General features: G+C 46.6%; 1 protein-coding gene across 1 annotated transcript in view; it reads right to left on the bottom strand.

Moving 5' to 3' along the window:
* Positions 1 to 25,629, bottom strand: part of LOC104482491 (CUGBP Elav-like family member 4) — an 829,267-nt gene that overhangs the window by 20,822 nt on the left and 782,816 nt on the right. The window contains 1 exon segment of the mRNA XM_086769726.1: positions 24,348 to 24,491. Coding sequence (XP_086625852.1) covers positions 24,348 to 24,491 — 144 coding nt within the window.

The following is a 25,629-nucleotide window of genomic DNA, read 5'->3' on the forward strand; positions in this document are numbered from 1 at the left end:
TGGATGAGGCTCTGAGCAACCTGATCTAGTTGGGGATGTCCCTGCTCCTTGCAGGGGGGTTGGACTAGATGACCTTTGAAGGTCCCTTCCAACCCTAACCATTCTATGATTCTATGATTCTATGAGCTGGATGATGTGAAGAGATTCTGAGAGGCATCTGCCAGCCTGTTGTGAAGAACTTTTCTTGTGATAGGAACAGCTGCAGATGCCAAGGTCAGTGAAGAAGGAGTTGGGGGAGTAATGTGGCTCCTGGCCAAGATTCCCCTGCAGCCTGTGGTGATAACCATGGTGGAGCAGGTTGTCCCCCTGCAGCCCATGGAGGTCCATGGAGGGGCAGAGATCCACTTGGAGCCCATGAAGGACCCCACACAGGGGTAGGTGGATGCCTGAAGGTGGCTGTGGCCAGTGGAGGGCCCGCTGGGGCAGCTGTTCTGGACGGACTGCACCCTGTGGAAGAGATGACCCACGCCGGAGCAGTTTCATGAAGGACTGTGGCCCGTGGGAGGGACCCCACGCTGGAGCAGGGGAGGAATGTGAGGAGTTCTTCCCCCAAGGAGGAAGCAGCGGCGTAAAACAACGTGTGATGAACTGACCATAACCCCCATTCCCTCTTCCCCCCTGTGCTGCTCGGGGGAGGGGGGGGGGGTGGGGAAGGTAGTAGAGATAATGTTAAGCTTGGGAAGAGGGAGGGGTGGATGGAGGTTATCTTGTTCCCTGTCTCATTCTCCTGCTAGTTTTAGTAATAAATGAATATTTTTCCCCAGGTCGAGTCTGTTTTGCCCGGGACGGTGACTTTAAGGATCTCTCCCTGTCCTTATCTCAAACCTCGAGCCGTTTTTCTTATATTATCTCTCCCTATTCTCTCAGAGGGTGGGGGGAGTGAGGGAGAGACTGCGTAGTCTGGTCCCGATCAGGGCTGAACTACGACAGATATAAGGAAGAAATTCTTCACCATGAGGGTTGTGATGCAGTGGAACAGGTTGCCCAGAGAAGTTGTGGATGCTCCATCCCTGGAAGTATTCAAGGCCAAGTTGGATGAACTAGATGATCTTTAAGGTCCCTTCCAACCCAAACCACTCCATGATTAGAACTGAAACAGTTTCCTAACTGCTTTCAGGAATGGAAGGAAGTCTTCTTGACTTACTTTCTGAGCCTTCCTTGTAAATGTTTGATGTCATGTTGTATGAATAGAAGATTTATGGGGAAAGTATATAATTGGAAAAAGCAGATGAACTTTTGAGGAGATAAATTCTTCTGCCAGTGTAAAACCAGAATGAGTGTAGGTTTTACAAAAGTTATGAGTGAGATCTATGTAGGTGCTCAGTTAAAGATGCACCGAAGAGTGCTGCTGAATCAAGATGAAGGCTATTTTCTCATTTGTTTTGTTTTGAGTTGTACAATATAAACAAGATGAAAATAACTACTGAAGCTTCCACCAGCCATATCACAATCCATTTCTTATCTTAATCTTAATTTCTTTGCTCCTAGATTCTCTCTTGGATCCCAATTTGTGGCTTCTTGATAAAGAAGCCATGTTTAAACAGTGCAGCTACTGAAATCACCAGTCATCATTCTTAGTCTATAAGAGACCAGTATCATAAAAGTTGACCTTCTTTTTGATAATATTCCATAGTGGGGAAATAAATTCCTTCCTGGGCTAATCAAGAAAAAAATAACAAAAAACAGTCAGGAAAACCAATCAGGAAGGTGCACTGTGAATTGTACTAATGATAGTGACTATTTTTTAACAGTTCTCTCATGTCCCAGGGAGTCTCTGAAATAGATTCATTCTTGATTTAGCAATGTACAGAATCTCCCCAACTTGCTCCTGCTGATCATTACTTAGATGAACAACTAACTGTCTCTCCCCTTTATGTTGCATGCCTGATACTATGTTATGGGTAGGTTGGGGCAACCCAATAGATACAGAAAGACTTGAAGCTTCTCTTGCAGGAAAGTCTGGAAGTTTCTGTTCAGAAGTCAGAAGTAGTGATGAATAGTTTTTGGCCATGCTTTTCAAACCAATACTTTACTTTCTATGGAGGCCACTGTGTGAAAATGAGCTAAAAGAAAGCTAAAAGTGAAATCAACAGGAATAAACCTCCTCATATGTGATGAGTTATTGGGAAACAAAAAGAAAAGAGAAAAATTTTTAATATCTAGACCAGGAGGTTGTGAACTGGCACTGAACTATGCTAGGTACAAAGAGGAGAAAGGAAAGGGTTATACAAGTACATTTTAAGCTGGAAGAAAACATACTGTTCCAGATCCAACCAGCTGTTACATCTGTGGTCCTTTCAGTGTCAATGTAAGACCTCTGTGTTTTCAACTACCTACAATAAACAAAGAAATGATCAGCTGGCTGCTTCTGTCATCAACATCAATGGGAATGAAACACCTTCATATTATAGCGTAGACGATGACAAATTCCTCTGGGTCTGCTAGCAGAGCATTTACCATTAATGGCCTTCAAAAGAGTAACCTGAATCCTAGAGATCTCTATGAAGAGCCTTCTGCAGTCCCTCAGAAGAGTTACAGTCAGTCTATGGGACTTGAATCATATCATAGATTGACTGAAGACTAATCTCATTCTGGCTTCTGGGGCCCCTGCCAAACTCTTGATCCACCATTGGGTGAGAGATAGGAAAATAAGTGTGCATTTTAATTACTTGTTGTTCTGGTTTTGTTAGTGAGGGGGGGCCTAAGGTGGTAGCTTCTGTAGGAAACTGCTAGAAGTCGCTCCCCTTTGTTCAGTGGACTTGGCCGGGCCTAGGGCGGACCCGCTGCTGGCCAAGGCCGAGCCAATTGGTAGCAGAATGTCCCGTGAGAACGCCTCTGCGATAACGTATTTAAGAAAGGGAAAACAGAAAAAAAAAAAGGAGAAGATGTGAAGCAGCTGAGCAGGGGGCAGAGAGGGGGAGGCGCGAGCCTCATGGGCCTTGCAGGCCTCACCCTCTGGCCTCCCACCGGGCAGCCGACTGGGCCCAACTCGGCCCGGCCTGGCTGCAAGAAGTGGAGAGGAGATGAAAAGTGGACAAGATGTAAAAAGGATCCTGAGAGACATCTACCAGCCTGTTGTGAGGAACGGCTGCAGACGCCAAGGTCAGTGAAGAAGGAGGGGGAGGAGTAACGCGGCTCCTGGCCAAGATTCCTCTGCAACTCATGGTGAAGACCATGGTGGAGCAGGTTGTCCCCCTGCAGCCCATGGACGTCCACGGAGGGGCAGAGATCCACCTGCAGCCCGTGGAGGACCCCACGCCGGAGCAGGTGGAGGCCTGAAGGAGGCTGTGGCCCGTGGAGGGCCCGCTGGGGCAGCCGTTCTGGAGAGACTGCACCCCGTGGAAGAGATGACCCACGCCGGAGCAGTTTCACGAAGGACTGTGGCCCGTGGGAGGGACCCCACGATGGAGCAGAGGAGGAATGCAAGGAGTTCTTCCCCCGACGATGACACAGCGGCGTAAAACAACGTGTGATGAACTGACTGTGACCCCCATTCCCTTTTCCCCCCCCGTGCCACTCGGGAGGGGAAGGTAGTAGAGATAATGTTAAGCCCGGGAAGAGGGAGGGGTGGGGGGAGGTTATCTTGTTCCCTGTCTCGTTCTCCTGCTAATTTTAGAAATAAATGAATAGTTTTCCCCAAGTTGAGTCTGTTTTGCCCGTGACGGTAACTTTAAGGATTTCTCCCCGTCCTTATCTCAAACCTTGAGCCGTTTTTCTTATATCATCTCCCCCTATTCTCTCGGAGGGTGGGGGGAGCGAGAGAGAGACTGCGTAGTCTGGTCCCGATCGGGGCTGAACTACGACACTTGTCCTGGTTTGGGCAGGGATAGCGTTAATTTTCCTCTCAGTAGCTGGTGTGTTTTGGATTTTGTGTGTGAAGAATGTTGATAAACACCCTGATGATAGGAGTTGTGAATGAGACCAAGGACACTGTCCTGCTTTCCAAGTCTCGCTAATATGCAGATGCAGGAAGCTGGGAGAAAGACAGACAGAATAATTGACCCAAACTGGCCAAAGAGAGTATTCCATGCCATCAACGTCATGCTCAGTATAGAAGTGGGGGTTGCCTGCAGAGTGGGGGGCATGCATCCATTTTCCTTTTCTTCCATCTCTCTTGCTTGCTGGCATCGTTCCCTCTCCCTTGCTGGCTCCCTTTTGCTCCTTTGCTTGCTGCTCGGTTTTGTTTCCGTGATCGCAGCTCGGGACGGGCTGTATCGGTCATTGGGACATCGGGTGGTGAGAAAACACATATTGTTCACTTTGTATATTTTAATATCCTTATATTCTGTTATTATTGTAGTTTTCCTTTGCTATTCTAGTAAACTGTTTTTATCTCAACCCACGAGTTCTCCTTCCTTCCCAATTTCTCTCCCCCATCCCCCTGGGGAGGGGGAAGGTGGGCGAGAAACTGTGTGGTGACTCGGGTTAAACTACCACATTACTGAAATAAAGAGAGAAGAAATCTTGCTGGAAAACACATTTATGAAAATACTTTTTATTAGAAAAACTGAAGACCTGAGAGAAGCAGGATAGTTCTTGATAATTTGGACAGGGATCTTTATTTGAAGGGATGGGGTAAAAATATGAATCATCCCTAAAAAAAACTATCATCATCTCTTGCATTGACTCCTTATATCAGGTAGCAAAAATTCTTGTCTCATAAGCATTTTTAAAAGCCCAATAACACAATAATCCTCCTGGAGCCTGTTCAGCCATGTCAGGAGATGCACAATGACCAGGGTAAATACTTTACAATTTCTGGAAACCTTTCTAGAGAAGGATTTGAAAGGGTCATTAGAGACCTACCTTTAGAACAATCATATAATTTCACCTTTAAATGGTCAGAACACAATGAGATTTGTAGGTCATATTGCCAAAAAGGGAAAAAATCTGTTGCTTGTGAAGCAGCCAAAGACAGCATCTGCTCTTAGATGTTAGATGCACCTCCTCCCTTTTATAACAATAAACATACCTGGCTAAATATCAAGGACACTGAAGCTCAGCTGGTGAAAGGGGCATAGTCCCACTGTCTTTAGATTTTCCACGGATTACATCACTGAGGTTCTCATTAGAGATGTGTCCTGGCCTGCAAGGAAGACCAATAAGATCCTGAGCTCTATTAACAAGAGCACAGTCAGTCAATTAGGGAAGCGATTACCCTTCTCTGCTCAACATTTATTATATCACACCTGGACATCTAGTTTTGGGCACCCCTTTCCCCCAACATATGAAAGACAGTGCCAAAGTGGAGTGAGTTCATCATAGGGTCATCAGGATGAACAAGGGCTGGAGCACTTGCCCCATGAGAGTAAGAAGATAGACAGAGATAGTCTTTTCACTTCAGGAGAAGATCAGATTGGACATTAGGAAAAGGTTCTTCACTGAGAGAGTGGTTGGTCTGTGGAACCAACTCCCCAGGGAAGTAGTCATGGCACCAAGATTGTCAGAGCTCAAGGAGCAACTGGACGATGCTCTTAGTCATATGGATTAGTTTTAGGTAGTCCTGCGAGGAGCAGAGAGCTGGACTCGATGATCCTTATGGGTCTCTTCCAACTTGAGATATTCTATGATTCACAGTGGTGCATGGTGGGAGAATGAGAGACAAGGGACATAAATTGAAACAAGAGTGATCCAGACTGGGTATAAGGAAAAGTTTTTTCAACTTGAAGGCCAGCAAGCATTGGAGCAGGTTGCACAAATTCAAACCACTTGTTCAGTGGTTTTCGTTGTTTTCAATAACTTGCAGAAATATCTGCTATTGCACAAATATATATATAGTACTTATATGATGTACATATCTACAGATGTGATATATTACGGATCAAGATTGGAAAGAGTGGAGATGATGATGAATTTGGTTGGGGATTTGATAAATGGTTAAGAAAGTTATACCTATTTTTATGGGGATGTGCAAATTGTTACCCTGATGACAGCCTTTGATGATGTCAATATATACTATTTGAAGATGCTAATCTCATCTGGATATTTTTTTTTCATTTACTTAATTGAAAAGGAAAGATATCACATGCACCAATACATTAAAACAATTATAGGGTTGCAAAATGAAGCACTTGAGTTAGAAATGCAAAAAATGATGTTACCTATAAAATTTTAATTCTGTATTGTTTTGTAGATGCATTAAGGCATTGCTTCTAAACACACATTTCTGTATTTTTCTTTTCCATGGCATCCTTGTTTTAATTACTGTAGTGTTCTGGTTTTGTTAGTGAGGGGGGGCCTAAGGTGGTAGCTTCTGTAGGAAACTGCTAGAAGTCGCTCCCCTTTGTTCAGTGGACTTGGCCGGGCCTAGGGCGGACCCGCTGCTGGCCAAGGCCGAGCCAATTGGTAGCAGAATGTCCCGTGATAACGCCTCTGCGATAACGTATTTAAGAAGGGGAAAACAGAAAAAAAAAAAGGAGAAGATGTGAAGCAGCTGAGCGGGGGGCAGAGAGGGGGAGGCGCGAGCCTTGTGGGCCTTGCAGGCCCCACCCTCTGGCCTCCCGCCGGGCAGCAGACTGGGCCCAACTCGGCCCGGCCTGGCTGCAAGAAGTGGAGAGGAGATGAGAAGTTGAAGTGAAAAAGATGTAAAAAGGATCCTGAGAGGCGTCTGCCAGCCTGTTGTGAGGAACGGCTGCAGATGCCAAGGTCAGTTCAGAAGGAGGGGGAGGAGTAATGCGGCTCCTGGCCAAGATTCCTCTGCAGCTCGTGGTGATGACCATGGTGGAGCAGGTTGTCCCCCTGCAGCCCATGGAGGTCCACGGAGGGGCAGAGATCCACCTGCAGCCCGTGGAGGACCCCACGCTGGAGCAGGTGGAGGCCTGAAGGAGGCTGTGGCCCGTGGAGGGCCCGCTGGGACAGCTGTTCTAGAGGGACTGCGCCCCGTGGAAGAAATGACCCACGCTGGAGCAGTTTCATGAAGGACTGTGGCCCGTGGGAGGGACCCCATGCTGGAGCAGAGGAGGAATGCGAGGAGTTCTTCCCCCGACGATGACACAGTGGCATTTAACAACGCGCGATGAACTGACCGCGACCCCCATTCCCTTTTTGCCCCGTGCCGCTCGGGAGGGGAGGTAGTAGAGATAATGTTAAGCCCGGGAAGAGGGAGGGGTGGGGGGAGGTTATCTTGTTCCCTGTCTCATTCTCCTGCTAATTTTTATAAATAAATGAATAGTTTTCCCCAAGTGGAGTCTGTTTTGCCCGTGACAGTAACTTTAAGGATTTCTCCCTGTCCTTATCTCAAACCTTGAGCCGTTTTCCTTATATCATCTCCTCCTGTTCTCTCGGAGTGTGGGGGGAGTGAGAGAGAGACTGCGTAGTCTGGTCCCGATCGGGGCTGAACTACGACATATAGAGAATGAATAACATAACAAGGTGAGGAAAATAGCAATGTATCAGACTCATTATTGCAAGTGTTGGAATGTAGACAGTAAACAAGGCAGGGAAAGGATGGTTTTGTAGTTGTACTACCAAATGTTGCCTTGGAGAACTAGAATTAATTTCTATTTCTGCCATGACATCCCAGTTTTGCTGGATATATCATGCATCACAAAATTCCTTTAATAAGATCTCCTAGGCTACTTTTTAACTAGTAAATAAAATAGAGCAGGCTCTGAGTGCAAATGGTACATCATGGCTTGTATCTACATGATTAAACACTCTTATCCTTCAAAAGAAGGTGGCCTTGTCTATTCTGCTGTCTAGGGACAGTCCCTGGCTGAGCCATGCCCAAGCAACGTCCAGCCATGAGTTAATTGTCATGGCCCACAAACATTTAAAAAATATGTATAGTTATGGCACAGTGTTTGAGCAAATATGTGAGATTTCTTTAGTTTGCCAGTGAAGATGAAGCTTTACTGTGTGCTCCTCTTTTCTTGGTGCTCGTTGCATGACCCGAGATCTCACTGTCAGAAAGGTTGTTGTCTGTACCTGCATTTGAAGCAAACTTAAATGTAGCATGCCCTGCACTGTACTAAATACTTTGAGAAAACAAGCAAACAGACTAATCATGCTCATGATATCTCAGATTATGCATCTAAGATTAATAAATAGTTTTGAATATCTTTCTATGCCTCATCATGCCCTTGGTGAAAATGAAGACATTATGAGCACTGTGAAAATGCTGTTACTTAGCTCTGTGAAACTCTCAAATGCTCTGCTGGGAAGGGCCTTATGAAAACAGATGAGGAAATAATAATAAATTGATATTCATAGCAGGGCTTGAATATTTTGCAGGAAGGAAGGCCTGAGGCCAAGCACAGAGCTGTGAGGACCTATTGGACAGCTGCTCAGTAACTAGCTAGCTGATAGACTTCAAAATGCTGAAGAGTAGTTGTAGTAGTTTAGCCCTACTCAGGACAAAGCCATGCAGTCTCTCACTCACTCCCCCCACCTTCCAGTGGGACAGGGAGGAGAACTGGTAAACAAAAGGCGGCAAAACACGTGGGTTGAGACGAAAACAAAAAAATAAATTTAAGAGAGATAACAGAAGAAAACAAAACAGAGATGGAAAACAAATACAGTGCAACAACTCACAATAAAACTCAATGCCCAGTTTCCTCCCAAGTAGCAGGAGGCTCCCCTTAGCACTCTCCTCACTTCTATACTGAGCATGGTGTCCCATGGGATGGCACAGCCCTTGGGCTAATTTGGGTAAACTTACCTATTCTGGTATTATTTAGGGATGGGGGGGGCTACGGTGGTAGCTTCTGTAGGAAACTGCTAGAAGTCGTTCCCCTTTGTTCAGTGGACCCGGCTGGGCCTAGGGCGGACCCACTGCTGGCCAAGGCCAAGCCAATTGGTAGCAGAATGTCCCGTGATAACGCCTCTGCCATAACGTATTTAAGAAGGGGAAAACAGAAAAAAAGTAGAGAAGAAGATGTGAAGACGCGAAGTAGAGGCAAAGAGGGGGAGGCACGAGCCCTGTGGGCCTTGCAGGCCTCACTCTCTGGCCTCCTGCTGGGCGGCCGCCTCAGCCCAGCCTGGGTGCAAGAAGCGGAGAGGAGATGAGATGGGTGATGTGAAGAGATCCTGAGAGGTGTCTGCCTGCTGATTGCGAAGAACTTTTCTTGTGAGAGGAACAGCTGCAGATGCCAAGGTCAGTGAAGAAGAAGGAGGAGGAGTAATGCGGCTCCTGGCCAAGATTCCCCTGCAGCCTGTGGTGATGACCATGGTGGAGGAGGCTGTCCCCCTGCAGCCCATGGAGGTCCACAGAAGAGCAGAGATCCACTTGGAGCCCGTGAAGGACCACACATCAGGGGACATGGAAGCCTGAAGGAGGCTGTGGCCTGTGGAGGGCCCGTGCTGGGACAGCCGTTCTGGAGGGACTGCACCCTATGGAAGAGATGACCCACGCTGGAGCAGGGCTGTGGCCCATGGGTGGGACCTCACGATGGAGCAGGGAGGAATGTGAGAAGTTCTTCCCCCAACAATGAAGCAGCAGCGTAAAACAACACGTGATGAACTGACCGCAACCCCCATTCCCTATTCCTCCCTGTGCTGCTTGGGGAGGGGGGAATGTAGTAGAGATAATGTTAAGCCTGGGAAGAGGGAGGGGTGGGGGGAGGTTATCTTTTTCTCTGTCTCATTCTCCTGCTGTTTGTAGTAATAAATGAATAGTTTTCCCCAAGTCAAGTCTGTTTTGCCCGTAACGGTAACTTTAAGGATCTCTCCCTGTCCTTATCTCAAACCTCGAGCCGTTTTCCTTATATCATCTCTCCCTGTTCTCTCGGAGGGTGGGGGGAGTGAGAGAGAGACTGCGTAGTCTGGTCCCGACTGAGGCTAAACTTCGACATTATCCCAGCTGTTGGCTAATTAGTTAACTATCCCAGCCATAGGGGCCACCAGCTCCAGTTCTCCTCCCAGCTCAGGTGAATGTTAACTCTGTCCTAGCCAGGACCAGGACATTATCCACCCCTTATTCCATGCCATCTATGTCATGCCCAGATCTTACACTTTCCGATTAATCATCAACTTTTTCTTCCTTTGATCTACTTGTATGCATACACACAGATGTAACTCCCTTAGTCTATGGCCCATCCCTCCAAAAGGCTGTTGAGTTTATCCAGTCCATAGCTTTGGGCTCCATCTGGCATAACAGTCTCTCAGCGCAGGACAGACAACGCAGTGTTTCCTCTGGTAGTGTATCTGGTGCGAGTGATTTAGCATGTTCATAGTCTGCAGGCTGAAGATCTGTTGGTAGGTGCTAGTTGCAAGAGCCAGTTCTGGTTCCATCACTGCTGCAATTTTTCCTGTTTTGTTAAAGTTCATTCTTTGTGGGTCTAGATGATTTTACTGTAATACTTTTGACACAACAGAAGTCTCTCAGGGCGTGAAGCAGGAGGAAGCAAGGAGGGACATATAACAGCTAAATAATGACATCCAGTACTGTAGAGTAACCAACATCAAGCACTTCAAATCATTGGCTCTTTTCACCTAGAATCAAATCTCCTTGAGGTACACATCGGACTTTCCCATCCTCCCACATCACCCACCAAGTACACCCAGGTCCTTGAGCAAAAGCAATGCCATGCATGGGTTTGCCTTTGCCCAGGGGAGGAATAACCCAGACTGTTTTCCCCAACATATTCCTTACGTGCACCACAGGGACTTTATCACCATCTACAGTATGTAGAAGTTCTGATTGGGCAGGGCCAACTCCATGGGTGGACCCCCAAGTGTTGACTAACCAGGTGGCTTTTGCCAAGTGTTTGTCCCAATGTTTGAAGGTTCCACCACCCATTGCTCTCAGCGTAGTTTTCAGCAGTCCATTGTACCGTTCAATCTTTCCAGAGGCTGGTGCGTGATAGGGGATGCGATATACCCACTCGATGCCGTGCTCTTTGGCCCAGGTGTCTAGGAGGTACTTTCAGAAATGAGTCCCATTGTCCTATTCAATTCTTTCTGGAGTGCCATGTCGCCAGAGAACTTGCTTCTCAAGGCCCAGGATGGTGTTTTGGGCAGTGGCATGGGGCACAGGATATGTTTCCAGCCACCCAGTGGTTGCTTCCACCATTGTCAGCACATGGCGCTTGCCTTGGTGGGTTTGTGGGAGGGTGATGTAATCAATCTGCCAGGCCTCTCCATATTTATACTTCAGCCATCGTCCGCCATACCAAAGAGGCTTCAACCGCTTGGCCTGCTTAATTGCAGCACATGTTTCACATTCATGGATAACCTGTGCAATGGTGTGCATGGTCAAGTCCACCCCTCGATCACGAGCCCATTTGTACGTTGCATCTCTTCCCTGATGGCCTGAGGTACTGTCGTAGTTCAGCCCTGATCAGGACCAGACTACGCAGTCTGTCTCTCGCTCCCCCCACCCTCCGAGAGAATAGGAGGAGATGATATAAGAAAAAACAGCTCAAGGTTTGAGATAAGGACGGGGAGAAATCCTTAAAGATACCGTCACGGGCAAAACAGACTCGACTTGGGGAAAACTATTCATTTATTTCTAAAATTAGCAGGAGAATGAGACAGGGAACAAGATAACCTCCCCCCACCCCTCCCTCTTCCCAGGCTTAACATTATCTCTACTACCTTCCCCTCCCGAGCGGCACGGGGGGGGAAAAGGGAATGGGGGTCGCGGTCAGTTCATCACGCGTTGTTTTATGCCGCTGTATCATCGTCGGGGGAAGAACTCCTCGCATTCCTCCTCTGCTCCAGCGTGGGGTCCCTCCCACAGGCCACAGTCCTCCGTGAAACTGCTCCGGCGTGGGTCATCTCTTCCACGGGGTGCAGTCCCTCTAGAACAGCTGTCCCAGCGGGCCCTCCACGGGCCACAGCCTCCTTCAGGCCTCCACCTGCTCCGGCGTGGGGTCCTCCACGAGCTGCAGGTGGATCTCTGCCCCTCCGTGGACCTCCATGGGCTGCAGGGGGACAACCTGCTCCACCATGGTCTTCACCACGAGTTGCAGAGGAATCTTGGCCAGGAGCCGCATTACTCCTCCCCCTCCTTCTTCACTGACCTTGGCATCTGCAGCCATTCCTCACAACAGGCTGGCAGACGTCTCTCAGGATCCTTTTTACATCTTTTTCACTTCTCATCTCCTCTCCACTTCTTGCAGCCGGGCCGGGCCGAGTTGGGCCCAGTCTGCTGCCCGGTGGGAGGCCAGAGGGTGAGGCCTGCAAGGCCCATGAGGCTTGCGCCTCCCCCTCTCTGCCCCCCGCTCAGCTGCTTCACATCTTCTCCTCCTTTTTTTCCTGTTTTCCCCTACTTAAATACGTTATCGCAGAGGCGTTCTCACGGGACATTCTGCTACCAATTGGCTCGGCCTTGGCCAGCAGCGGGTCCGCCCTAGGCCCGGCCGAGTCCACTGAACAAAGGGGAGCGACTTCTAGCAGTTTCCTACAGAAGCTACCACCTTAGGCCCCCCCTCACTAACAAAACCAGAACAGGTACCATGGGCCCACCAAGCTAAAAATAGTTCACCCTTATGCTGCCAGTCCAGATCCACCTGAGCCACTTCAGTTTTAGCAGCCTGATCCACTTGCTGGTTGTTTTGGTGTTCTTCAGTGGCCCGACTCTTGGGTTCGTGGGCATCTACGTGACGTACTTTTACAACCAGATGCTCGAACCGGGCAGCAATAGCTTGCCACAGTGCGGCAGCCCAGACGGGTTTGCCTCTGCGCTGCCAGTTGCTCTGCTTCCATTGCTTTAACCACCCCCACAGGGCATTTGCCACCATCCATCAGTCGGTGCAGAGATAGAGCTCAGGCCATTTTTCCCGTTCAGCGATGTCTAAAGCCAGCTGGAGGGCTTTCACCTCTGCAAACTGACTCGATTCACCTTGGCCGTCAGCAGCTTCTGCCACTCGTCGTGTAGGACTCCACACAGCAGCTTTCCACTTTCGATGTTTCCCTACAATACGACAGGACCCATCAGTGAACAGGGCATATCGCCTCTCATTTTCTGGGAGGTTGTTGTATGGTGGGGCTTCTTCAGCACGTGTCACCTCTTCCTCTGGTGGCATCCCAAAATCTTTGCCTTCTGGCCAATCTGTGATTACTTCCAAGATTCCTGGGCGATTGGGGTTTCCTATTCAGGCTCACTGTGTGATCAGTGCGACCCATTTACTCCACGTGGCATCAGTTGCATGATGTGTAGAGGGGACCTTCCCTTTGAACATCCAGCCCAGCACTGGCAGTTGGGGTGCCAGGAGGAGCTGCGCTTCAGTACCAATCACTTCTGAAGCAGCTCGAACTCCTTCGTATGCTGCCAGTATTTCTTTTTCGGTTGGACTATAGCAGGCCTCGGATCCTCTGTATCCCCCAGCTCCAAAACCCAAGGGGTCGACCGCGGGTTTCCCCTGGCGCTTTCTGCCAGAGACTCCAGGTAGGGCCACTCTCAGAGCTGCCGTGTAGAGCACACCTCTTACCTCTTGCCCTGTCCGGACTGGCCCAAGAGCCACCGCATGAACAATTTCTTGTTTAATTTGTTCAAAGGCTTGCCGTTGTTCAGGGCCCCATTTAAAATAATTCTTCTTTTGGGTGACTTTATACAGAGGGCTTACAATCATACTGTAATTTGGAATATGCATCCTCTAGAAACACTTGTGTTTCCTTTTTGTCAGTCGGCGCAGCCATAGCTGTTATTTTGTTGACTATATCTATTGGAATGTGACGACGCCCATCTTGCCATTTTATCCCCAGAAACTGTCTCTCTCTTGCAGGTCCTTTCACCTTACATCATTTTATGGCAAACCCAGCTTTCAGGAGGATTTTAATTATTTTCTCCCCTTTTTGAAAATCTTCTGCTGCTATGTTGCCCCATACGATGATGTCAATGTACTGCAGGTGCTCTGGAGCTCCACCCTTTCCCAGTGCAGCCTGGATCAGTCCATGGCAGATGGTGGGGCTGTGTTTGCACCCCTGGGGCAGTTGATTCCAGGTGTACTGGACCCCCTTCCAAGTGAGAGCAAACTGGCCTGCATTCTGCTGCCAATGGGATTGAAAAAAAACGCATTGGCAATATCAATGGTGGCATACCACTTGGCTGCTTTTGACTCCAGTTCACACTGAAGTTCTAACATGTCTGGCACGGCAGCACTCAGTGGTGGTGTTACCTCATTCAGGCCACGATAGTCCACTGTTAACCTCCACTCTCCATTAGATTTTCTCACTGGCCATATGGGACTGTTAAAGGGTGAGCGGGACTTGCTGATCACTCCCTGGCTCTCCAGCTGATGAATCAGCTTGTGGATGGGCATCAGGGAGTCTCTGTTGGTGCGATACTGCCGCCGGTGCACAGTTGTGGTAGCCATTGGCACCTGTTGTTCTTCAACCTTCAGCAACCCCACAACAGAAGGATCCTCTGACAGACCAGGCAAGGTGGACAACTGTACAATTTCCTCCATCTACTAAAGCACCTACACCAAAAGCCCACCGGTACCCTTTTGGGTCCTTGAAATACCCCCTTCTGAGGTAATCTATACCAAGAATGCATGGAGCATCTGGGCCAGTCACCATGGGGTGCTTTTGCCACTCATTTCCAGTCAAACTTACTTCAGCCTCCAGCACAGTCAGCTGCTGGGATCCTCCTGTCACTCCAGAAATACAAATGGGTTCTGCCCCTTTACAGCTTGATGGCATCAAGATACATTGTGCACCAGTATCCACTAGAGCTTTATACTCTTGTGGGTCTGATGTGCCAGGCCATCAGATTCACACAGTTCAATAAACTCGGTTGTCCCTCTCCTCCGCCTGGCTGGAGGCAGGGCCCCTCTAATCCTGGCCACAGTATTCATTGGTCATTTCTTTTAAATATGCACGAGAGGTCCCTTCAAGAGGGTCAGAACTAAAGCTATTCCTTCTACTCTGCCTATTGGAGACCGGTGCAACAATTTTCCGGTGAGAACTTCTATTTGCAATGGTTTTTCCACGCAATTCACGTACCCGTGCCTCTAGGGCAGAGGTAGGCTTCCCATCCCACTCCCTCATGTCCTCTCCTTGGTCACGCAAGGTAAACCACAGTGTACCTCGCCGCGTATACCATCTCTCTTGAGCAGGGAAACGTTTACTCCTAATAGCTGAAATATTGGCCCGTACCAGTGGGGAATGGGACATATCTGCTTTGAATTGCTGGAAGTCTTGGGACAGTTTCTCCACAGCCGAGACACTGGCCCGTGGGGAGGAAGACAGGCTTTCCTCGTACTGCCGGAGTCAGCCAGCCAGTTCATCCACTGTTTCTTCCTCTCCAGCTTTCCAGGTCAGAACTGCCAACGAGTTGGCATATGATGACGGTGCACTTCGAACTAACTTCCACCACATTTGTCGTGTGCACCTGACTTCATCTGGATCCTTAGGTAACTGATCATTGTCCAGGTCATCATAAATGACCTCCAGCACGGCTAATTCCCTCAGGTACTGGATGCCCCTCTCCATGGTGGCCCACTTGCCTGGATGACACATTATATCCTCCTTGAAAGGATACCTCTCCTTCACACCTGACAGGAGTCGCCTCCAGAGGCTGAGGGCTGGTGTCCCTTTTCCAACTGCTTTGTCAATGCTTGCTTCTCTAGAAATGGATCCCAGCTGCCTAGCTCCTCTGCCCTCTAATTCCAAGCTATTGGCCCCATCATCCCAGCACTGCAGCAGCCAGCTGATAATGTGCTCCCCAAGATGACAGCTAAAATCTTTTCCCATGTCTCGCAGCTCGCTCAGGGACAGAAATCGGGTGCTCACTGTCTCCTTTAGGAGTTCTTCCTCTGAGGAAGAGCCTGCCTGCCGAGTTCTTCCTGGGCATGAAGCAAATAAACCTTCCTTTTCTTCCTCCTGCTCCCTCCTAGAAGGGGCTTCTTCATCCCTCACTAAACGAGCTGACTTCCACTTCCAAGTCTTCTTGCAAGTCTTCTTCAGGGGCAACTGATACCAGCACAGGTTCACCCTCTGATTCAACTGCAATGCCTGTTGCTGGGGTTTGAGTCTCTACATTGCAGGTCAGTTTACTCTCCCTCATACCATGCCACATATTAGTATCTTGCCTTAGGGTAAATCTCGGGAGGAGATTCCCAAGAAGTGGGTTTGCAGCCCTAGACAAGACTTGGCACACATTCAAGATACATAACAACAACATCATAGTGGCCTGAACATCCCCCAGATCTTCAAAGTTCTCAAAAAGTGGTTTAACTATCCTGGAAGTGAAGGAATTCGGGAAGCTGTCCGCATAGGAATACCAATTTATCTTTAAGGCCATTGATGTCACCATGTCATAGATGGATATGGCGTAGTATAACAGAAGGATAATTCTCATCATTTTCCCTGAGGTGATAAACACCACCACTGGGAACACATAGTACATATAAGAGCATAGACAATACAACAACATAACCAACCACTGCAACATCATGACCAATAACTGACAACCAATACAATGAGCATGTATAAACAAATTTGTTTCAAGCAAAAAAAAAAAAAAAAAAGTCAGATCTGTTGTTATCTCAACCCTTCGTGCCCCACATTGGGCGACAAAAAATAACTGTCATAGTTCAGCCCCAATTGGGACTAGACTATGCAGTCTCTCTCTCACTCCCCCCCACCCTCCAAGAGAACAGGGGGAAAATTGGTAAACAAAAGAAAACCAGGAGAAAAAAAAAAAAAAAAAACCAAAAAAACCCCAACCACATGGGTTGAGATTGAACAAAAAGTAAATTTAACAGTAATGACAGAAGAAAATAAAACAGTGATGGAATACACATACAGTACAAAGGCTCACAACAAAGCTCCACACCCAGTTTCTTCCCAGGTAGCAGGAGGCTCCCCTCAGCACCCTCCTCACTGATACACTGAGCATGGTGTCCCATGGCATGGCACAGCCCTTGGGCTAATTTGGGTAAATTAACCCCAGCTGTTGGCTAATTAGTTAACTATCCCAGCCATAGGGGCCACCAGCTCCAGTTCTCCTCCCAGCTCAGGTGAATGTTAACTCTGTCCTACTTTGAACCAGGACAGTAGTCCTGTGCAGTGGATGAGACAGGATAGATGGATATAAAGAAGTTGAAGATAGATATATGGATGGATGGATGGATGGTTGGATGGATTGATAGATAGATAGAGACTCGTCCATTCTATAGCTTGAATTTGCCTTGCATCAGAGAGGTTTTGGGAAAACTAAAATAAAAACAGATGTAATGGGTAGCCAAAATGCTGTGGTGGGTCTGCAATCTCACAACAGTGGTATGTGGTAAGTCTACGCTCTTCAGATGAATCACCTTGAATTCAGAAATGAGCCTGCCCATTGGAAGGGTCATTATTTCAGACTTCTGAACAGAAACTTCTGGCCTGAATGAAAGTAGCACTAGAGACCCCTCTTCTGACATTTCTACACATGGGGATGTTTGCATTTGAAACTATAATATCCTTGGAGCATATGTAGAACCAGCCATATACAATTAGGGTTTATATACTCTATGTAATGTCAAAGGGTTTTTAGAGGAGGTGGCAGCAGATAGCATGCTGTGCAGGCACATGAGTGCCCGGTCAGGTTCTCTTTCTAGGTCCCAGTGCTGATGGACTGATTTGAAGCCCAGAGCATTAAGTTTTTAATCTCTTTAAAAAAGGGTTTTTTTTTTTTTTTTCTTTTTTTTTTTTTTTCTTCTAGTGTTAAGTATTAACATTGGTCATTTCTATTAGTCGCATCAATAGCCATTTCCCCTTTGAAGGTAGCCATGAGTAGCCACAAAGACCCTGCAGTAATGAGTTCCTCCATCTAATTGCCCCATGAGTAAAACCATTTTAAATGATTGTGTAAGTGTGCATGTGAGTAAGTATGTACAAACATATCCATAACTTAAAAATATTCTGGATGGACTCTATCACTTGTGTGGAGAGATGGATAGAAAAATGATAGACACATGGATAGACAGGTAAACAGAAGATAGATTCTGCTAAAATATTCTTGTCTAATAAATTGTTAAGCTACAAAAGAAAGCAGAATTCCCTGTGTACAATGTATAGATTTTCTTTAATGTTAGTTATTGGGAAAAGGCAGAGCTGTACCTTTACCTGAATTGCTGCAAACAGATGTTCCTTATGCATACATGCTTGCTTGGTCTGAAAGTTTTGGTAAGTCAGTGCATAACTGACAGTTAGATTTATCTCCCCAATAAGCAATCAACATTACAATAAAGGAAAAATGCTTTCAGTGCACCTTTGAGAGTGCATCAGAAATTAATCTAAACATCAAATTAATTATAGTTTGTAAATGAATAGTGGCTCACAGCCCTAATACTTCTCCCACTCCTCCTCCTCCCCCTAAAGCTTCCCCCAACCAACTGCAATGGCTGGAGGTGCTGTGCAGTGAGTTTGATGAGCAGCTCCTTCTCTTTCTTACTCATACAACTCTTTCCTTATCAGCTGGAGAAGAGTCCCATCCTTACTCTGCATACCTGAAGTCTCAGAGCCTGGCTGCTTTTGAGTATAACAGAGAGTAACTAGCAAATAATAAACTTTTGTGCCTCCTTCCCCTTTCCTCTGGGAGCCCTAAGCACCCCTGTAATGGTGTCCTCCTCCTCTTGGCTTACTTTCCAACTAAGCTGGACACCTCATGAATCTCTCCTTGGCTGGCTGGCTGTGCTAGGTCCTTCAGAGTGGAGAGGACCACAACAAACCAGTGCTGATCTGAATCAAAATATCCCATGGGTCAGGCATGCTTAACATGCTTGGAAAATCGTTCCAATATGGTCTCAACTCAGGCACTCAAATTAGTGGCTTCTTCCATTACACTCTGAGCTTTGGTCTGTAGCCTGTAGCTATATAGAAATGACAATCTGATATTGTCCAGGGACTTGAAACAAAATGTATTGCCACTAGATGATGCAAAGCAAAGGACATAGCCTAATTCCATGACCTACAGGGAGAAAGGCTCAGGTAGAGACCTTTCTTAGGAAATTTTAAATCAGGTTAAAAGAAAAAAGAAAAAAAAAATTTAATCATAGTACTGGTAATAGCAGCGAGCAGAGCTCCACCTCTCTCCCAAGTGCTTTCTAATAATTCCTCTATCTGGTGAGAATCTTCCTATTTACCAAAAGAAGAATCAGAAAAGAAATCCCAAAAAACTTTGAGCTGATACTGAAACTCTCCTCATCCATGGATCCTAAAGCCCTGTGAAAATGAGTCAGTGTCCTGCTACAAGAAGGAGAACCAAAGACACACAACTAGGTTGGTCCATGATCGTCCATATGGGGCAGGAACATGCGACTTGAATTTCTTACCTTTACATCACCTTATTCCTGGATCTGCTCATTTCCCTGGATGAACTTAAGGACAGTTGGTTTTTGGTTTTGTTTTTGTTTTTGTTTTTGTTTTGTTGTTTGTTTGTTTTTTATTTTTGGTTTGGTTTTTTTTTTTATTAAATGAGAAACTGCCAGATTTGGCAGGGCATGTTGGAGGCACATTGTGAGCAGGTGCTGAACAATATTTTTCTGATGTACCTCAGGGTCTGTTGTTCCACTCCTATGTGTTATGGAGCACTGCCAATGCACTTAAGATCTGATCTGCAATGCCCCTGGTCCCAGGGTCCTGCATAGCTTTGCCAATGTCCTAGTCTCTTGACACTTCTTTCTTCTTTCTATTTCAGCTTCCAGGTTGAAACTCTCTAGACCATCACAACCTGCCTGCTGCCTTGCATCTCCCACTCCACCTTTCTGCTATCACACTACAGTCTTGAGCTGCTACAGTGTGTTTTTAATAACAAACGTTCAAGGCCAGGTTGGACGGGGCTCTGAGCAACCTGATCTAGTCAGGGATGTCCCTGCTCCTTGCAGGGGGGTTGGACTAGATGACCTTTGAAGGTCTCTTCCAACCCTAACCATTCTATGATACAAACCCTACCCATCCCTCAGCCCTTCTCCTGAGCTCCACCCTCTCCTATGTTCAGTCCTCATTCCTCACTGCTTTTCTCACCTTTAATCTCTCTCCTTTGGCTCCCCTGTTTCTTTTCATAAGCTAGGAGACAGAAGAAGTTTAGTAGGGAATAGAAATATTTAACAACAAAGGTAATTAACTACTAAGACCCTCATCAAGTGATGTTATTTTGTCTCTTTTGGCATCTTCAGAGATGATTGGATGTTTTGCCAAATGGAGTGGCTCACTAGCAACTTTCAAGTGGGCTCCCTGCAGGAATCTGGAATGAAACTCGATGTCTGTGTTGTACCAAGAGTCAAACAAGATGTTTCCTTTAGGCCATATAAATCCATGATCCTAAGAAGCCCTTGCAGTTTGTAGTCAAAGCTAGAATGCTCCTTGCTACGTTTAATGTGGGACATTTCAAAAGGGTAGGACATCCCTTCTGCCAGTGTGAAAGTCCATCTGGAATGCATAGAAAAGGAGAAAAACATCCAGCAGTTGTGGTTGCTGACACCTGAGGTTTCAGACCATGTCGAGCTGAGTGGAGGGAAACTCCAATGTCTCTGTGGCCATAGGAGAGGTTCTTCAGAGCTTCCTGGAGTCATCGTCCCATGGGGAGAAACTGAAGGTGCCACATCGATGGGTATGGGGAACAGTCATATGCCGAGGAGACACATGTGGAGGACAAGGTGGGGACATGGAGCAGAACTGGCCTGACAGTATCTGCTGCTCGATGGCGTGCAAAGAGCAGGCAGATCCAGGTGCTCACTGCTCTCAGAAAGAGGTGACTGGAGGAATGAATTTCCAAGTGTACCAGTAAAGCAATTCCTCCAGCTTTAATTTATCTACATCTTATTTGACACCTTGGGGTAATCATTTGGCCTCTGCTGCTCCATCCAAGACCTCATTTTTCTAATTTCTGTCATGTTTTCCTAATTAATATTGCCCAAACCTATCCTTTTCTCTCTCTTCTCTGTTAAAATATTTTCCTAGAACACGTCTAACTCTGTATTTCACTAGTTTAAAGTCTTCAAATGTCTTCTTAAAATGTATCTTGTGTCACAACGGTAAGTGCTCCTGAAATTAGGACTGTATTGTAGTGTCATCCCACGACAGAGGTAGAGTTAGCCATGTGTGAGCAGCTTGAAGAATGGCTCTTCTCACATTGATTACTTGCCTTAACAGCCTTAACAGTGTCATTTTACTGGAGTTTTCTTTTTGCCTTGTATGCAAACTGATCACATTTAAATTATCTGCATAACTGAGAGGGGAATTATCACCAGAACCATTGAGACCAGCACATAAATGTATTTCATGTCCTGACATTTAGCATACCTACACATGGAAGAACTGACACACATGCAGTGAGAAGGTGAGATACCCAGTGCAGTCTCTGCCTTGCACAGAGACAAGCATCAGGGTCCTGCAGAAGTTGACGTTCAGGCTGTGGCACACTGTACCTTTGTGCAAGACTTCCTAGATCAGCCTGCTGCAAGAATGGGAGTCATTATCTTCAAGGAGTGTCCAACTAAGTGTATTTTTTCCCTGAGTGAGACAATGATTCCTGCTGTGACCTTGCCATTTCACTGGGAATGGACAGCATGGCCCAATAGGAGAAACATGCTGGCTGTAAAAGAAATGCATGGGAAGAGGCTGCAGGTATCAGCTAGGCATTGAGTGAAGGACTAGTGAGAGAGGAGAGAGAAGGGCAGAATGGTGAAGAGCTGTGAAGGTGAAATCAGTAAATCTGAATACAAGAGGGTGGACAGGGCAGTGAGGAGAAACCCAAGGTGATGCTGATATGGTTGGTGTGATGGAGGCTCAGGCCATGCAATAGACAGGGTGTTGGTGAGTGAGAGGCAGAAGTGTGGATTGCACTTGGCAATCCAAACTTGTTACAGCTGCATCAGGCTGGGGGGGAATAAAAGCCAGAGGTCTGGAAAATTATAAGAGAAAATGAAGGATTTGGTTCTAGCCTGGATATGTGCAGCAGAAGAAAAGTCAAAGGCAAAGAAGCCTCCCAAATTAAATAACTTTTTTCAGTGAGAAGTCAGGGTTGTTTCTCAGGCAGTCTTACACACTACAGCAAGCAGTCCTGCTATGGAAAACAATAGACACATTTTGAGCACTTTCTCATTTCATATATGAGATTGGTGTTTGCTGTAGCTTGCATTCCTCACTGCTCCATGTCAGTCAGGAGGCAGCGGCCTCTGAATTAGGAAAGTCAAAGGCTTCATAACCACAGTGTGGTTTCTTCAGTGCATGCAGGTGCTAATGGTTCTCTGCAGGGTCATGGACTCCAGAAACCAGGAGAAAGGCTTGTGGCTGATCTTGCTTTCTTCCTGACACTCCCTTGGCTGTCCCTACGCTACCCTGCCAGTAGTGGCCAAAGGAGATAACTTTATGCTGGAAATGCAGGGGAGAATCCAGAGCCAAAGGGGAAGGAATAGAAGTCCTATTTTGAGATGCTGCTCTACTGACTCACTCAATTTGGGTCAGATGCTTGCAGGTAGTTCAACAGTGAGACATGAGCAGCAAATTATGTATTTTCTGTTCCTGTGGAAAACAACATGGTGACATTTTTCTCCATAGAATTTAAGTTTGTCTAAAGCAGGACTTGACAATTTCTTGACATCCTGGGGCTAGACTCTGTTACAGCAATTTACTTGGGATCTGCATAGCAGATACATTTTAAAAGGTCATATAATGGTGGAATATCTTTCTGAGGCCAGACAGAATTGTCCCCCCAGGCTATCAGTTGGAGAGCTCTAGCTGGGTTTAAAAAAAAGCAAAACAGAATGCAAATGCTATGTTTTCACACATTGAGTTTTGGGAAATGTTTAAGCAGAAAAGGAAAGAGTTTTCTTACTTTCAAAGTTAACAAAATTCTTTCTTTTCCTTTAGGAAAAAGTATTTTTTTTAAATTGTCTTTCTGAACAAAAAATTATAATCTGCACCAGCTTCAGTAGACTTAAGAAAACAAATGAAATATCTGATTTTCTGTAATACTCTCTACATTTTTACATTGCTTTAAAGTTGAAGGTCAGCAGGGTGGGAGGTTTTGAAGAGCAGCGTGACATACTTGAGATAACTAGCTACCTATACTTCTGCTATTTCTAGCCTTCTGGAGGTGGTGCACATTGCAGCATAGTCAACATGTTTCTCTGAGACCAACAGTCTCCTCCTCAGGGCAGGAGGAACTGTGCATAGAGAAGGAGCACGAAACTCTTGGAAGTACTGTCTGACATGCACCATAGCTAGCAAAGGATAAGGTAAGAGTTTTGGGAGGTGGGCTGTCCACAAGGGGAAAGGGGAAGGCAGCATGGAAAAGCAGCATAGTTTGGAGACTGAGAGTGGCTTTAAAATAAAATGAAACTGCAATAAATCTTAACTCTGGAAGTCTGCCTGAGAGACAGAGTCCAGATCAGCTGCAAGTAATAGGAAAAGAAAAGTAATAGTTTGTCCCGTTGCACTTCTCAGCGAAGGTCTGCAAAGAGTGCAGGATGGTGGAGAACCGGAAATTACACATTCCAGTGTTGGGCACATGAATGGGGGAGATCCTCTGTCCACCAGGTGAAATGAGATCAAATGTGGCAGAGTCCCCATGCTGCTGCACTGTCAGAAGGGACTCTTCACAGCAACACCTTTGCAAACAGCGGGATCCCACTGAGACACCATGTGCACATCACCACATGGCTGTTGGCTGGCTGAGCCCTCCTGTCGTGATTGCAGCTCAGGGTGTCCCTATAGTTGGTGGCTCACAGGCAGCTGAGGCTGTGCTCTTTCCATGCTCAAGTGGTGGGGTTGAGCCAGCAGCGAGGCCAGAGTTGTGCAAGTATGGTGCAGCTTTCAAACCTAGCCTGTTATCATGGCCTGAGGTCTGAGGCACAGGGCTAACTCGGTCTATCTGTGTCTGCTGTGGTGCTGACTCGGGACTGGTGAGCTCAGAGCGTAACTGTCTGCGGTCCACTAAGCAGCCATCTGCGTAGAAGACCAGGCTTTCAGCTGATGTTCAGCCCTTGTCCCCTTGCAGTCTAATGCTTAGACAGTTGCCGGAAAGCTGCCCTCACAGCTCTGTCTCCCCTCCAACCCCGTGACCTGTTTTTCCTTTTCCTTAGGTTCAGAAATTCCCTTTCTGCCACATGCTCCTGCTGCTGACCCCATCATCATCTCACCTACCTCCCCAGCCCCCTCCATTTTGCTCCAAGTGCTTTAGTCTTTTCTGTACCCTCCCTACCTCCCTTTCTGGGGTAGGGGTATTTTCCACCCCACCACCAGCAGCCACAGCACCCTGCTGCTGGTGAGATGCCAAACCTTAACCTCTAACCAGTGCACACAACTCTGAGCATGAGACAATCAGGAGAGAAAGAGGGAAGGGGGAAAGTATCGACAGGAGTAAATTGAGAGAAATCATAAAGCTTAAGGAGAAAGAAAGCAGTTTGAAAGGTAAAGTATTCAGAGAAAGCCCTTTCCTGGATGAATCTAGCTGTTTTGTTATCTTTACCCACCAAAGCATTTACTTTGGTTTGTCGCCCGATCCACAAACACTTTCGAGGAGATGACATTACCGAAAGGCAGGAACATCTGCATCAGCTCAGCATCCCCAAACTCCTGGGGCAGATGGTAGATAAACAGGTTACAGCCCTCTGGTCCTATCAAGAGAAAAAGAAGACCCATGAATGGAGAGAAATAGGATATGAGAAAGCACATAGTGGAGATTTACTCCGGCATCTCCTCTCTGACTGGTGAGGGGTCACCTCTAGGAAGCAGTCTGCAGACTCTCAGAGGAACAGACAAAGCAGAAGACCAGGAACTCAGAAAGTCACCTAGAGGCTATGGTAACTTCATTAACCCTCCCAGGACAGACACTAGGATAAAATCTAGAGACAGAGGAATGCAGCAGTACATGTGACCATGGAAAGATAGAATGGAAGAATAAGAACAAAAAGAATGAAAGAATGTGGTTTATAATTTTTCTTTACTCCTCGTAATCTCATTTAATCTGTAGAGTTTTGGGTTACTCACACTAACCTGTGCCTCTTCTCAGTGTCTGCATGCAGAAGATTCATTATCCTTCTTGTATCTGTGTGGGGACTGTGATAACAAGTAGAAAGATATGCACAAACCCACAGGCTTATTTTGTTTTGTAGACTTTTACATTCAACCCCCCAGCTCGACTCAACCCGAAGACTCCCCTAGATCTGGACTGTTTAGCCATGTCCCCCATTGTTGAGGGTTCTGCAAGAGAGATTACGAATGGATGTACATTCAAATTGCTAGACAAGAGGAATTGCCTTTTTTGCCTCAGTGATGTAGCATACACTCTTACAGACTTCAGAGGGTGCATGGAAAAATATTCAGAGATTAGTTCTTAGTTGGAATATGCAGTTTTGTTAAAGTAGAGACTCTCAGAATATGTTCTGTTGAAATTGTATTTTGTGGCAGAAAAGGGAGAACCTGCCTCTGGTCAAATAGCCTAGAATGAAACTTTTCAATGTGACTTTTATTTTTAAGCATGCTGTACTTGAGCAAAAGTCAAAAGGCAATAGGTGATTTTGTTGGAAAAAATGAACAACTAAACCCCTTGCAGTGTTCACTAGCAGAAAACTGTATAGTTTTAGGAGAAAGGGACCGTTTTATTCATGGTCTTATTTCCAAAGGTACTTCCAGTTGCTGCTCTGCTCTGGAGTGATCTCGACAGGTAACTCCAGCTCTGCTTTACCCAGGGGGGGTCAAGATGAGTGAGACAGAGTGCATGCTCCTTGCTGCAAGGATAAGAGGACAGAGGAC

The sequence above is a fragment of the Chlamydotis macqueenii genome, chromosome W (assembly GCF_036417535.1).
Source record: "Chlamydotis macqueenii isolate bChlMac1 chromosome W, bChlMac1.mat, whole genome shotgun sequence".
NCBI lineage: Eukaryota > Metazoa > Chordata > Aves > Otidiformes > Otididae > Chlamydotis > Chlamydotis macqueenii.